General features: G+C 45.0%; 1 protein-coding gene and 1 long non-coding RNA gene across 5 annotated transcripts in view; one reads left to right on the top strand and one right to left on the bottom strand.

Annotated features, from left to right (window-relative positions):
* Nucleotides 1–16109, bottom strand: part of LOC109865875 (myosin light chain kinase, smooth muscle) — an 89877-nt gene that overhangs the window by 14483 nt on the left and 59285 nt on the right. For 3 of the 4 annotated variants that reach the window (XM_031794268.1, XM_020454368.2, XM_031794271.1), the window contains 6 exons: nucleotides 15139–15336; nucleotides 14644–14890; nucleotides 12926–13006; nucleotides 11750–12573; nucleotides 9570–9686; nucleotides 8821–8889 (listed from right to left, as the gene is read on the bottom strand). In XM_031794268.1, coding sequence (XP_031650128.1) covers nucleotides 8821–8889; nucleotides 9570–9686; nucleotides 11750–12573; nucleotides 12926–13006; nucleotides 14644–14890; nucleotides 15139–15336 — 1536 coding nt within the window. Of the gene's footprint in view, nucleotides 1–1414; nucleotides 1516–8820; nucleotides 8890–9569; nucleotides 9687–11749; nucleotides 12574–12925; nucleotides 13007–14643; nucleotides 14891–15138; nucleotides 15337–16109 lie in introns of those variants that run through there. The other variant, XM_020454374.2, reaches the window with a different exon arrangement.
* On the top strand, nucleotides 907–4042 carry LOC109865894 (uncharacterized). Its single transcript, XR_002251638.2, has 2 exons — nucleotides 907–1485; nucleotides 2472–4042. It is a non-coding gene; the product is annotated as an uncharacterized LOC109865894 (long non-coding RNA).

Raw genomic sequence — 16109 nt, 5'->3', positions numbered from 1 at the left:
TGGAAACAGTCCAACGTGTGAGCAAGCCTCTGGCCCAGCACATACTGTGGGAAATATACCACATTCGTAGATTTAGAATCATTGTTTAACTGGTTCATTCATTTGCATTTAGTCTTACGCGTTATTATAATAAATGATCTACCAAACATTGAGTTTTATAACCGCTTATAAGTTATTGTGGACGCTTATTATAATAGTCTGTGTCATCATAACACATTACAAGTGTATTATAATGCATTATGTGCTTCATTTAAATGTTACCACTAGTTATTCCCAGGACAGTATATGGGAAAGGAGAATAAACAGTGTCTGATAAGTGAAATTGGGGGAGGGAGCTCTTCTCTTGTGGATGTCTTGGGAGAAAGAAGGGCTGCCTCTGTGCTCATGTCCTTTTGTATTTGCCTTTTTTGGTAATACTAAAAATAGTCAAAGTATCCAGGAAATAGCTTTTGGCACTATTTATTTTACATTTGATTGCTGTCAAGAAACAATGTGCCAGTAAAACTCATGCACAGAGTGAGGAGCAAGGAGCAACAACATCAATATTAACCAATAACAGTTTGAGCTCCAAGCTCTCAAAGTCATACTTTTTTTGTTGCATGTCAGGTCCTCCTCGCTGGAAAGAAAAACAATATTTTTCTAATACAAAACGTTTTTTTTTGCTCAACGTAGTTGAAGTTGATAAAAGTTGTAATTGCACAAACAAAGCATTTACCATTGCAATACAAAACGATATATTTTAGCTCACGTCAAATAGAGAAGAAACCCAACAAACAAACCAGGCGTTTAACAACAACAGACTAAAATGGTTATGAGCAAACCGATTGGCTTTGCAAAGTTTTAGTGCAGAAAATGATTTATCCTTAGTAGGTCATTGGTCCTGTTGTAAAGTTCACATGCCTCAGTTCAGATTGGACTAAACTACTGCGCCCAGCCTTCGAGCACTCGGGATCAAGAAAACGAATCATTGTTTATATGTTGTAACTATGCAGTTGAGCTTCGGGGCAGTGTATCAGTTAGTTAGTTTAGCCATCCATTACGGTTCAAGTGCAAAACAGCTCTTTGTTGTATCTTTGAAAAACAGACAGCCATGTGACAAGAGACCTAGTGGAGGACTGAACATTGAAACGTGCAACAAATCATGGAGCACTAGAGAAAGGGAACGGCTGTTTAACCCCTTAAATGTAAAGGCCCCATATTTGGGGATCCTATTAGACGTTATTCAATTCAGTCTGGTATGAGAACGGTAGACCCTATAGGCCGAGCCGATGACCTCGTTTCAAGACGGCTGCTATATACATTCCGGTTAGCGTTATGAAGCGTAAACAAAATAAACACGGAATACATTGATACACACCGAAATCCGGGACTCCACAGAGAATGAGAATGTATTGTCCGTCTGCATGTGACCTACCGTTATTGATCACCAGCCCTGAGAGTCAACATTTGTATTTTACGCAACGTTTTCACCAAACATCTTACGAGGTAAGCTTCGATTTGGTCTGTGTTTGAGCTATAGCTAAATGGGGGATATGAAATGAATCCTTAGGTTGGTAGGACCAAATCCAGCCTAATGCCAATTGTTGTGCGTGATTTAATGGCAACATCGAATGTCCACGGAGGGACTAGATATTTGCGCATCAAAAATATGTTGCCTGCTTACGCGCTGTAGGCATCCATTACACAGGGGATTGGCTACTATGGCAGCTTTGACAGTCTTGTAGCCAATGTGATAAGCTTTCCAGGGATATGCAGTTGACCTGGGTGGGACAAAGCAAGGCCTAGAACCTTTTATGCGTAACGCGAACTATTACTACCTATTTCACATTTATTTAACCAGGTAGGCCAGTTGAGAACATTTACAACTGCGAACTGCGACATTTACAACTGCGACCTGGCCAAGATAAAGCAAAGCAGTGTGACACAAACAACAACACAGAGTTACACATTGGATAAACAAACGTACTGTCATATATTGTAAACAGATTTCATCAGTTGAATTTCATTGCTTAAGCATAAAAGATGGCTTCTCAAGGGGGTAAAAAAAAGTTTGTACCTAAGAAGATCGATCAGGAAGCTAAAAAGAAGGCAGCTATGAATAAGTATAGAGACAGAAGCTTTGAATAAAATATTGATTGGACTCGGATCAGGGGAGCGATTTGGACAACGAGGATTTCGACTCGCCCGACAGAGATTGCTTTCTAGAAGGATTGGATCCACTTAGATCCGTTAAGTAAATTATTTTCATGACTTTATATAGCCAATTTTATTTGTGGTTCTCATCTCTGCCTTTGTCTCCAATGTGTTACTGTTTGCATTGTGTGTGTGCTTCACACCTTCTATGCGAGTTACTGCACAGATTAAGTTTAGGCTTGGTGTTTTTACTTTACAGTAATGTCATTTAGCAAATTTAGTCTACTGTAATTCTGTGAGTCTCACACCAATATATCCCTTTATTTTATTCACCACAGAGTGGATGATGCAGAGGATTTGGATGACAACCTTTGGGAGCCACCCCTCCCCAGCGGTCAAGGTCTTCACCCCTCACTGCTATGTCAATCACCCGTCTGATGGTTCTACATCCACTTTTCATAGACATCTTGAAAAAGAAAAGAGAGGCTTGTGGCACCATTCGTCCTAACAGAATCGGTTTCCCCAAGACCAAGGTAAAAGACATGACAAAGACAGCGTAGAGGGGGGACCATACTTTGGATCAGGACTAACAAGCTGCTTTTTGTGAAATGGAAAGACACTAGTGAAGTAACCATGCTCACCACACAGCATAAGTCATTCAATAACAGCCATGTCTCAAGGATGGGGAAAAAGGAAGAAAGTCCCCATTCCTGTTTCTGAGAAGGACTTACAATGCCAGCATGGGAGGGTGTCGACATCTGATGCTCTGATAGGCTACTATCAGGTCCTCCTCAAGACCAGGAAGTGGTATAAGACTTTGTTTTTACCACTTTGTGGACATTGCTACAGTAAATGTTTTCATTCTCCACAAGCAGATGGCCAAAGAAAAAGGTCAAACCCCTCTCTCCCAGTTGGCCTTCCGAGAGCAGCTGGTGTTGGAAATGGCTGAATTAGGGGCCCAAAGCAACCTCACAACCATCACAAGACCCCCTCCTGAAGGCGAGCACCACTATCCAACACACATGCCAAAAGGAAGAAAAGCAAGCATTGCACAAACACAGGGTGGTGGTGGTGGGGGAAGGGTGAAATGACAGTTCTTCTGTCCGAAAAGCCAGTTCGCTTTTTGTTTCCTGGCAGAGCGAGACCGCTTCAAAGACTGACACGACATGCACAAGCTATGGTGAAAGTGAAATCTAATCTAGACCTGGGATGTAAAACTAACAAGAATGCCATTTTGAAATAGTCACGTGTGTAACCAAGTTGTATATCTGTTGCTTTTATATTGTTTTTGTAAACAGCTCATTTGTATGTGGGACCAATACATTGGATATACCGAGCATAAATGTTCAGGCACTTTGGAGAGGTTGAAAAAAAAAAAACAATAGGATATCCTCCTCGTATGTCTCCCGACACCACCACAATGTTTGAGAGAGGTTGGGTGTTGTAGAAATGTAGTTTATAGTGAACAATAACTTTTAGGCACATCCAGTGTGCAAAAACAGTGCAATTGCCACATTCGGACACTTTGGAGAGGTTGAAAGGACACTTGAATGTACCCTGGATACCCCATAACACCACCACAATGTTTGAGTGAAGTTGTCATGGTAGAAATCGTGTTTTTATACGCAATAAGGGATTGAAAATATGTAATACCACTGGAATTATCTAATTTACAGACATTTGCCACGTTGGAGATGTTTAGGGACACTTGGAAACATCCCGTGACCACACCTGACACCATTTCTAGTTGTTAGGTCTATCAATCCCATTTTTTTCTGATTTTTCTGATTTCACATGTTATGGAAGCCATCTGATGTGTTTCCATCTCTGGGCATCAATAATTCACTTTTCGCTTCTCAATGAAAGATTACATTCAAAATCATAAAAAGGTTATTTTGTGTGAACTTGATCTTGTGTATTCTGAACTATGTAACTACCATCTATCTTCTGATCATTTAATTATTATCTAATTACACACGAATAGCAGTTACTTTTGGGAATGTCTATTTTGGTGGAAATCTAAAATGTTGCCATTACATTTAAGAGGAAAGAATAGACTCTGGTAGGAAAAGGATCACACCGGCACCATGATACAATGCTCAATGTCACACACGATCATTTGCACCAGAAGCTCTCCAAATCTTCTACATTAGAACTGTCCTTTGTGACAAATCATTAACCAATGCCACTAATACCTATGTTTTTAGTCGCTCAAACGCAGTCTTGACCCTAGATGCTGACCCGGGATCAGTTTAGCATTTCCCCCACTAAGGGTTAGGATTGGGTGATGGGAAGCTGATCCTAGCTCTGTACCTAGGGGGACACTTTAACCTGGAGCCCTCTACCCATCAGTGGGTCCCAGAGTCCCGACCCATCGTTTGAAAACACCGTTCTGCATTAAAAACAAAATCTCAGTGTCAATGTAAAAGGCACTACATCTTAAACTGTATTCCGGCATCCTGACCATGAGTCAAATACCATATCTGTAACCTTGGTACTAATTAATATGCCAGCACCTAGGATATCAAGCCTCGAAGGCTGATGGTTCCCGGTCCATATAGAGTCAGGAGCAGCAAGCGCTCCATGTTACCCAGTCTTTTGAGAGACGTTGAAGTAGTCTAAACAAGTGGGTCCTTAACCCTTCCCCAGGGGGCCGTGCATCCTCGATCTGGTTCCTTCACACGGGCCTTCAGACAACGTGGAGCCATTGTATTGCACGGCCCGGTGTCACAATCAGGCTGCAAATGCACAGCATCCAGGGGAACAGCAGCTCCAAAACCATTCAATTCCCCCGACGAGCACCCATCTGTTTTCCTAATAGAGGGAGAACGTTACATCTCCCTTGTCCAGCATCGTTACAGGCTGACGAGAGGAGCAGAGGCGCAGATGAAAGCGGTTGGATTGTACGAGGTGTGGGAGCAGGCAACCGCATTGGCATTCCACTCTGTGGCCAGCATGCTCTGTTTGTGCGGAAAGAGGAAGAGTATAGGGGAGAGGAGAGGAGATGCTGAGCCACCAGATAGGACAGTGCATTCTGAGGTCTGCAGGACCCTCCAGTGCTGGACTATGCCCCCCAAGCGTAAGGTAAATCGTGCAGAGGTTGTGAGTCTTCCAGTGGGCATGAAAAAGCTGCTTGTTTTCAAATCGCACTGCACCACTGACGCAATTCCCATGGCTCGCCACGCTCGGTGACTGGAGTTAGATACACCACACAAGAAAGAGCAACGGCTTTAGGAAAACCATAATAAGGCGGATACCATCAATAGCTCACTCAAAAGCACTTAAGGATTCAATAAATGACGGTCATTATATTTGCTGGGCACAGTGATGAATCAGCATTCCACTGTTATATATACATATATATATACACACTCAAATCAAATTGTATTTGTCACATGACATGCTTAGTTACGAGCCCTTACCTTTTTAAATTCAGCATTGTTGTGTAAGAACAATTTGCTAAACATTTAAAAGGAAACACAATGTGCTGGGGTACGAGGTTATTGGGGTAATATGAACATATAGGTAGGTGTTAAAGTGACTAGGCAATCAGGATAGATAAAAAACAGAGTAGCAGCAGCGTATGTGAAGAGTGTGAAAGTCTGTGTGAGTGTGTGCCGTCAGAGTGTGTGTGTGTGTGTTGGAGTGTCGGTGTAGGGTGTGTGAGTAGAGTCTAGTGAGTGTGCATTGAGCTGGTGCAAGAGAGTCAGTGAAAATAAAAGGGGGTATATGCAAATAGTCAGGGAAGCCAACGTATAGCTCCGGGGTAGAAGCTGTTCGGGAGCCTTTTGGTCCCAGACTTGGTGCTCCGGTACCAATTGCCGTGTGGTAGCAGAGAGAACAGTCTATGAGACTTGGGTGGCTGGAGTCTTTGGTAATATTTAGGGCCTTCTTCTGACACCGCCTGGTATAGAGGTCTTAGATGGCAGGGACCTCGGCCCTTATGATGTACTGAGCCATACGCACTACCCTCTGTAACGCCTTACGGCCAGATGCCAAGGAGTTGCCATACCAAGCGGTGATGCAGCCAGTCAAGATGTTCTCAATGGTGCATCTATTTTTTGAGGATCTGAGGGCCCATGACAAGTATTTTTATCCTCCTGAGGGGGAACTGTGTTGGTGTGTTTGCACCATGATAGGTCCTTAGTGATGTGGACAGAGAGGAACTTGAAGCTCTCGACCCGCTCCACTACAGTCCCGATGATGTGAATGGGGGCGTGGTCGGCCTTCCGTTTCCTGCAATCCACAATCAGCTACTTTAACCTGCTGAGGTTGAGGGAGAGGTTGTTGTCCTGTCACCATAATGCCAGATCTCTGACCTCCCTATAGTCTGTCTCATCGTCATAGGTGATCATCAGGCCTACCACTGCCGTGTCGTCGGCACACTTAAGATATTGTTTTCGTGCACGGCCACGCAGTTGTGGGTGAACAGGGAGTACAGGAGAGGACAAAGGGACTATAATGGTCTGCTTGAAACATGTAGGTATTACAGACTGGGTCAGGCAGAGGTTGAAAATGTCAGTGACGACGCTTGCCAGCTAGTCAGTGCATGCTCTGAGTACAGGTCCTGGTAATCTGTCTGGCCCTGCGGTCTTGTGAATGTTAACCTGTTTAAAAAATGTCTTACGCACATCACCTATGGAGAGCGTGATCACACAGACTACCGGAGCAGCTGGTTCGATCATGCATGGTTCAGTGTTGCTAGCCTCAAAGCTAGCACAGAAGGCATTTAAGCTCATCTCGTAGGCTCCCGTCACTGGGGAGCTCACAGCTGGGTTTTCCTTTGTAATCCATGATCGTTTGCATGTCCTGCCACATCTGACGATTGTCAGAGCCGGTGTAGTAGGATTCACTCTTAGTCCTATATTGATGCTTTGCCTGTTTGATGGTTCTTTGGAGGACTTAGCAGGGATTTCTTCTAAGCGTCCAGATTAGTGTCCAGCTCCTTGAAAGTGTCAGCTCTACCCTTTAGCTCAGTACAGATGTTGCCTTTAAATCATGGCTTTCGGTTGGGATATGTATGTACGTATGGCCACTGTGGGCACGATGATCATCGATGCATCTATTAATGAAGCTGGTGACTGATGTGGTAAATTCCTCAATGCCATCGGATGAATCCTTGAACATATTCCAGTCTGCGCTAGCGAAACAGTCCTGTAGCTTAGCATCCGCTTAATCGGACCACTTCTGTATTGAGCGCGTCACGGATACTTCCTGTTTACGTTTTTGCATGTAAGCAGAAACCAGGAGGATAGAATTATGGTCAGATTTACCAAACAGAGGGCGAGGAAGAGCTTTGTATGAGTCTCTGTGTGTGTGTAGTAAAGGTGATCTAGAGTTTTTTTTTTCTCCTCTAGTTGCACAGGTGACGTGTTGGTAGATATTAGGTGGGATTTCAGTTTTCCTGCATTAAAATCATAGGCCAAAAGATGAGCAAAAACAAACAAACACAAATGGTCAAGAGCCCGTAAAACAGATGCTATTCCCTCCATTCTTTTATATTGTATAATATCTGCAGCAAGGCTTGCTTTCTAGTGCCATTGTAAAATAACAAAATCTCGAGATCCATAAGCACTGACCCCAAATATCACAGAGTTCCTGTACTCTAAAGCGTCACATGAGGTGATCCCAATACCATGGGAACATTGTTGTGAGTGAATCCTTCTAAAAACAGAATTACCTCCAACCCTAGCCAATGCTGTGAACGCTAAACACCTATTTACTGGTTGCAAATCCCTCCTACTTGGGAATCCATCATTCTAAAAAGAGAATAGCGTCGACTTAATCATCAGGGGCTCTCATGTCCGGTCTCTGCCTCATGCGTGTTTAAAAAAAATAATTTAAACGCTCACCACATAGCTCTTAGTTTTAGAGCTTGTTTGGGTCAGTCCACATTCCAGCAGGACAAAAGCGTATCCCTGAAGCTGGCAGATTTTCTGCAGAACCTCAGAGTATAGGAAAAAGAGGCCAGAGCATGCGAGTCAAGAGAGGGCTAAGGGAGCAGGCAGACGAAAGCCTTACATGGAAGTTTGGGAGAGGAGGTTGAGTGAGCGGGGCAGCCATGCAAAAGGTCCCTCTCTCTCCCCTCCCCTCTCCCTTTCTCCTTGGGCATGTTTTAAGTTCGAGTGAGTGTCCCGGGCTTAAAGACAAACAGCACTCAATTAGCTCTGTCAAACATCACAGAGGAGAGGGGTGTCATAGTGGCCTCTGACCCCTGGAAGGAACCATCCAGGCTAGAGGCAGGAGGGATAAATGAACATTCTTCATGCCCGGCCCGAGTGTGCCTGATCCAAAGCCTTTTATGTAAAGGTAGATCTGCGTGCTTGACTCCGGGCATGGGGGGGGTTAAGACCAATAACACCAATAAGAAAATAACATCTTCTCCATAATCTTCCCTAACACCTTTACTAATTAGCATAAATCTAACTTACACCACTTTGGCTGAAAAGATATATACAGATTTACTGATCACAGTTTTCATGTTGGTTCTCTACACAGAGAGAAGAGATTGGGCCAGAGTTAATGAGTGAAGTTGGGGTCAGAAGAATATCTTAGTTTTGTTCACATGCTATAAAGAGCCCCAACCCGCTGAGAGAGAGGGGAAGGCAGGCTGCAGCAGTGGGAGAGACAGAGATCCCACGCCGCTCCTTTTTGGGAAATAAGGAAGCACATATTTTGGAAACTCACTCTCTGAGGTAGGGGTGGATGGCTTCTTGATCTTCTTGTCTGCTGCAGTCGAGTTTGTGTCTGTAGGATCTATGGAAGAGGGGAGAAAAAACAACATGGCCCCAAAAACTGGCTACTTGTTTCCCTATCTGATAAACTATATGAATTCCTACTTAATGTATCAGCAACAACAGCTAACCGTTGTCTCTTAAAGTACTTAATACAAATGGACCATTCATGTTAGAAATGGAATGATTCTCTGGGAACTTTCAATACATTCGCTGGCTTTCCCGAAATCCTGGTTGGAGGTTTCCTGGAATCAGGAGGGAATAAGGGAAACCAGGGAATGTATCGCAAGTCCCCAGAATTTGGCAACCCTGCTCTGGACTATTTAAGGTGGACTGAATCATATTTGCTAAATAACGTTTCAGTATCTCATACTTTTGCACTGACGTCAACAGTGGAAGTATGCGAAAGTTAAACTAATTTGTATTTGCGTAGGAATCCAAAACTAGAATTGAACTGTGCGTGCCTGGATATTGTTTTTATCCAGGCCTGTTAATGAGTGCTGGGGGGGGGGGGGGGGGGGGGGGGGGTTGGGGGGAGGAGGACATGCAGTGGGAATCTGGAACAGGGACTCCAGCTAGGCTAATCTGTCCGCTGTAATTGCAGGAAGTGTCTGGGCCGAGGCCGGGGCGGCCATGAGGCTGAGGGGGACTCATGGGAGTGGGGAGCAGTCAGAGGGGACACGTCAGCCTGAAACAACTCACCATCCACCAGCACCATGCAGGAACACTCAGCTTTACCGGCAGAATTCTCTGCCCGGCACTTGTACTGGCCCTCATCCTCGGGCAGGGCCTTGTCGATGGTCAGGGAGCACTGGCCTCCTGCAGGAAAACAAACATACACACACACAAGGGACCTTAGCTACAGTGGCCACAATACACACACAGCGGCCCCAAAACACACACAGACAACCATAGCCAGAGAGGCCTCCATTACGACCCTATGGTTCCATGAGAACATACTAACATAGTTCATGTGTTATGGTGGGATGTAAATGGGATATGCAAACCTCCGTCTCAGAGCCTGAAGCTATGCATTCTTCAGCATGACCTTCGGTGACACTAAAATGAGAATAAACGTGACCTGGAGGGTCACCAAGTAATAATTCCATCATATCATTACTAGACATGGCTGTGTGACAGTTGGGATTTGGGGCTGTATCTCTGACATTAAATAACAGCTGGGGGTTGCTGGGGGTTGAGCAGGGTGCCACGTTTTTATGTTACTGTGGTGTTGATCATCTTGTTAAATAGCCTCTACCCCTAGCTCTGGTCCAGGGCGTCATTTGGCTGCGCTCTCACTAACAGAGGTATCTCCTTGTTGTCATGGGACCAGAGCAACCCTTACCCTCTGCTGCCACAAGGACAAACTATGGACTAACTTATCCCCATACAGTTGCACTGTAACTGGACACACACAGTGGAGCAGGAAGGCCAGAGTCTCAGGCAATGTGAGAAATCTCCACAGCTCATCAACACATCAAGCTGACTGAAATTACAGAGCTGAAATTATGGATCTCTGCATCCCAAATGACACCCTATTTCCTATTTAGGGAATAGGGTGCCATTTGATCCCAAATGACACCCTATTTCCTATGGGCCTTGGTCAAAAGGGAATAGGGTGCCATTTGGGACGAACATGGTGTGTGTGTGTGTGTGTGAGGGACCCCCAAGAGCCCAGAAAAAGGGAATTAGCTATTATTACTCTATTACACCACGTTGTATATGAGAGGGGCTTTTTACATGGAACCAGTACAAAATATATCGGCGCTATGATAACGTCGATGACAAAAAGTTCTACCTCTGCACCATCGAGAGCATTCTGACTGGTTGCATCACCGCCTGGCATGGAAAACTGCTCGGCCTCCGACAGCAAGGCGCTACAGAGGGTAGTGCGTACGGCCCAGTACATCACTGAACCAAGCTTCCTGCCATACAGGCCCTCTACACCAGGCGGTGTCAGAGGAAGGTCCTAAAAATATTCAAAGAATCCAAAGAAGCACGGAAAGCAGTACCGGAGCACCAAGTCTAGGTCCAAAAGGCTTCTTAACAGCTTCTAACCCCAAGGCATAAGATTGCTGAACACCTCATCAAATGGCTACCGGGACTATTTCCATTAGCTGCTGCTACTCACGGTTTATTACCTATGTATAGTCACTTTACCCCTACCTACACATCACCTCAATTACCTTGACTAACCTGTACCCCCGCACATTGACTCGGTACCGGTACCCCCTATATATAGCCTCGTTATTATTTTATTGTTACTCTCATTTTTTATTTTTGTTTATTTAGTAAATATTTTTCTGAAATTTTTCTAAAAACTGCATTGTTGGTTAAGGGCTTGTAAGTAAGCATTTCCAGGTAAGGTCTACACTTGTATTCGGTGCGTGTGACAAATACAATTTGATCGACTTCCTTATGTAAAGGGACTTGTTCCCATCATATCCCATTTCAAATGCCTGTAATACTTCGGTGAAGGAGGGAAAACTCAGTAATATCACTGTCTTTCTGTCTGTCATAGACACACTACTTTCTAATATTGGAAGCCAAGCCTCCACAGACATGAATAAGGCATTAATGAAATGGAATGCGTCCCAAATGGTAGCTTCGTCCCCATGTCCCTAAAACTCAACTCTGGAACCTTGAAGCCAGTTCCTCAGCGATGTTTCATTGTTCCCCTCTAATCAGGGAATAATTTACATTAGGTGCAATTAACTATCAGGTAGATCATAAAACCATTCATGCTCCGGACCTCGTAGGGTACGAGTTGAATACCCCTGCCCTATGTAGTGCACTACTTTTGGGCTCTGGACTATACAAAGGGAATAGGGTACCATTTGGGAGGCAGACATGGTCGTTTTAGTAGTAGGCCACACATTTACCTTCGTTGGACAGCTTGATAAACTTGGACGGCTTGATGACCTTCCCGTCTAGTGTCCAGGTAGTGGTAGCAGGGGGGTCACAGGTCACCTGGCACTGTAGTCGCAGTCGAGCCCCATCCACCACGCTCACATCACTCAGCTTCTGACTGAACACTGGCTCCTTTCCAATGTTGTTATTCTTCTTATCAATAATCCCACCATCCACACAGTTGACAGCGTTCTTCTCCTTCTCTTTCTTGTCAGGGGAAGAAGCAGGAGCTTTGGGTGTTGCTGCTGCTTGTGCCAGAGCTGCTGCTGGAGCAGGGCTCTCTCCGTTGTTCTCCAAGCTCGTCTGCTTCTTCTTGTTGGCCAGAACCGATCTAAAATCTGCAGGCTCTCCTTTTTCGGCAGGAGCGGCGCCTTGTTTAGGGGCTCCCCCCTTCTTCCCCAGGACGGCTCTGAAGTCCACCTGTGCGGGAGCGTTGACCTTCCTCTCATCTTCAGACAGGGTCTTCGGCTTGACCCCTCTGGGCTGGAGCTGGCTCCTGAAGTCCATCTGTTCCGCCGTGATCTCCTTCAGGTCCTCCTCGGAGACGCTCTTGGTGGTGACTTTCCTGCCCAGCACCGTGCGGAAGTCGCGCTGCTCAGCCTCCTGCAGGCGGATCTGGTCCTCTGGGTGCTCCTTGGTCTCCACGCGCCTCTTCAGGAGTCCTCGGGCTGCGCTGGGCTCCTCCGACTCCTGCTGCTGCTGAATGGAGCTGCTGCTAGCGCTAGTGCTGCTGCTCGGTGCTCCTCTGCCTCGCACTGTCCCGTCCACTCCTCCCACACGCTGACAAGGCTCAAGCCTGCAGTAGCACAGAGAGACAGAGAGAGGAGGGAAAAAAACAGTGGTCGTTTAAAAGCCCCGACATCCACTGGTTAATTGGGGGGGGGACCACAACTTAACTTGATGTTACATCAGAGATGACTTCAGTAGCCTTATAAGGGCATGCACCCTGAACGGGGCCCCATCCCCCAAGCCCCTGGCTTTGAACAATGGCACAGCTGGAAAAGGTACTGTAAACAATTTATTTGGTTATATTCAGGGATTAAGCTGATTTGAAACCGGGGTCTGGGGAGGGGGGGAGTTAGTGGAGAGAAGGGAAGGCAAAAATAGTCCAGGCTGACAGTGAAGCAGTAGGATAGCTAGCTACATACGTTTGGTGCTCTCCACTGGACACCACAGCACCCTCACTGACCAACAGAGTGGCAACACAACTGCAGTCACCCACTTTGTTCCTAGAAGAAGAGAGAGAGAGGATGAGAAGGTGAATGGAAAACTAGGGAGGGGGAAGGTTTTAACTACTGGCCCTTGCTTTTAAGACCAAATCAAGAAGAGGCTCAGTGATGTGTCTCAGTGATGCCGGTCTTGGATTGTCCTAAAAACATAATTTTTCAACATTCGTAACCCTCATACTAATCCATGTATTATAATAACCAATCAAAACATAGATTTAAAATTTAACTTTGGCAGAGGCAGACATGTGGTAGTTGCACCTTATAGCAGTGGTTCTCAAACTGTTTGACCAGCACACATTTGCAAGACACAAGATAAAGAAATAAACAAAATTAACATTTTGAGCTGAAAGTCATGCATGTTAGTAGCCAATATCAACTAGGGATATCATGTCACTTCTCTGGAGTCCAGCTGCAACATCGAGAGCATCCTGACCGGTTGCATCACTGCCTGGTATGGCAACTGCTCGGGCCTCCGACTGCCAGGCACTAGAGGGTAGTGCGAACAGCCCAGTACACCACTGGGGCCAAGCTCCCTGCCATCCAGGACCTCTATACCAGGTGGTGTCAGAGGAAGGCCCAAAAAATTGTCAAAGTCACCAGCCACCCTAGTCATAGACTGTTCTCTCTGCTACCGCACAGCAAGCGGAACTGGAGCGCCAAGTGTAGGTCCAAGAGGCTTCTAAACAGCTTCTACCCCCAAGCCATAAGACTCCTGAACACCTCATCAAATGGCTACCCAGACTATTGGCATTTGCCACCGCCCCTCTTTTACACTGCTGCTACTCTCTGTGGTTATCGTCTATGCGTAGCCACTTTAATAACACTACCTACATGTAGATATTACCTCAACTAATCGGTACCCCCTGTACATAGTCTCACTATTGTTATTTTACTGCTGCTCTTTAATTACTTGTTATTCTTATCCATCATTTTTATTATTTAACTGCATTGTTGGTTAGGGGCTCGTAAGTAAGCTTTTCACTGTAAGGTCTAACTACACCTGTTGTATTCGGCGCATGTGACTAATACAATTTGATTTGATCGGATGAATAGCATGGTCTCTCCGTAGCTGTTGCCTTCCTCACGAATATCGTAATAAATGAGCCAGAATGTTACATCATCAGCCACAGGTATTGAAGGCAGTGTGATGTTACAGCTATATTTATACATACAGCCAGTAACGTACACAAGTGCTTTCTGGTCACTAATCTGGAAGTGTGTGCCCGCCTTTGCGTGCCAATGCCGATGACTGGTCCTTTGGTCATGATCAACAGTCAAGACGTGCAACGTTTTGGTTCTGAATCACAGAGATGTTTTTTTAAAGAAGAATTTGGTCCAATATTTGTCAGCCTATGTTGCTAACCAGATTGAATAGGTAAAGGGCTACATATAAAATAACAATGGTATATTCAGCTTATTAAAATATGTTTGGAAACAAAATATTGTCCCCCATTCAGTTTCCCAAAACCTTCTCCCGACCTCCCGGGAGGTCGAGACCCCCAGCTTCAAAACCACTGCCTAATAGTATATTGTAAATGGCAGTGTTAGTGTGTTCCAACATAAACAGCCCCTTCTCTCGACACTACAGAAGTGAGTCATCTACTGTGTAAGGAGTCCAGCGCGTCTCAAATGCCTACCTCAGGCTGATCTCGTAGTCCCCGGCGTGGTGGGACCGGACTCGCCTGATGAGCAGGGACACCACATCCTCTTTCTGCAGAATCTCATAGTCCAGCCCAGTGGTCACCACCTGGCCCTGCTTCATCCAGCTCCACTGGGGGAAGGGGTCCCCAGCGATGGCACAGGACAGCAGGACATTCTGGCCCAAGGAGGCAGTGGTGGACTTGGGCTTAGTGATGAACCAGGGCTGCACCCCGTCCTGGGGCTCTGGAAGACAGAGACAACATTATGGCATGACTAGGGTTGTGAATTTCCTGTAACTTTTTTCCATAAAATCCTGGTTGGAAGATTCCCTGATTTCCAACTTATTCCGGATTCTCTGATTCCAGGAATATTCCAAAAATCGGGATATCTGGAAAACCTGGGGAAAATGACCCTAGGCATAAACTACATCCTACTAGAGATATTTCAGAGATACTGAGGTAGCTTAGGTGGAGTTTAGGCTACTAGCCTACCTTGTACAGTGAGCGAGGCCTCGGTGCGAACCTCTCCCACTTCGTTCCACACCTCACAGGTGTACTTCCCAGTGTCCTCAGGGAAGACTTCCTGGATGAACAGACTGCATTGGCTCCCCTTCCGCTCAAAGTGGAAGTCCTCTGACTTCTGGATCTCCTTCCCATTGTGGAGCCACACAATCTCTGGATGAGGATTCCCTACGACCACAACATTTGACATTAAACCTTGTGTTTGGACGTGGTTGTGTTTGGCTTTGTCTACCTGGTCACTGTCTCCAAATGACTTTTTTAGCATTATTGTCCAAAGACCAATGTAAGTCATTGTTCCAGAAGTTAAAATTTTTCTTGCTTCATGCCCCCATCTTAAAAAGTGTCTGACATGTATCGTTTAGCTCAATAAAGCTACTTTAAGATCATTTGAACACAAAACATACTAATTGTTTGGTTAATAAGTTGATTTTTGGACAAACATGCTAAAAAGTTAGCATTTGAAGAACATGGTCAGCTAAACAAAACCAAAACATGGATTTCTGTCAGACTGCTTACTGAGTAAGGAAACCAATATGTAATTTTGTAATTTAAAATCATTTGAATTGTGCCCTATAGTTACATGTTGTTATGACAGGTTGTATTACATAACACATGCTGTGACTTAGAATTATCTTGCACAATATTATGCATTTTCCACACAGGTATGATGCATGGTATAATTGAATACATTGCATGTGGATTACTGTTATCATAAATCTCCATAAGAAAACACAGTGAGAGACCATCCCGCTCCATCACTATTTACATTAAATGATGAAAGGCCTAAAATAATAACTTAAAATCATACGCCATACTACTTGCGACTCCTGCGAACAACCTCTCAGACAAACAGGAAGTGAGATGATGAAGATGATATAATAACAAATGATAATACTCCAAGAGGCTACCCATCCCCTCAGGTCACATGTTGGAAGGAAATG

The sequence above is a fragment of the Oncorhynchus kisutch genome, linkage group LG2, assembly GCF_002021735.2.
Source record: "Oncorhynchus kisutch isolate 150728-3 linkage group LG2, Okis_V2, whole genome shotgun sequence".
Taxonomy (NCBI): Eukaryota; Metazoa; Chordata; class Actinopteri; order Salmoniformes; family Salmonidae; genus Oncorhynchus; species Oncorhynchus kisutch.
The sequence above is the reverse complement of the archived record's forward strand: the minus strand, read 5'-3'. Positions and strand labels throughout refer to the sequence as shown.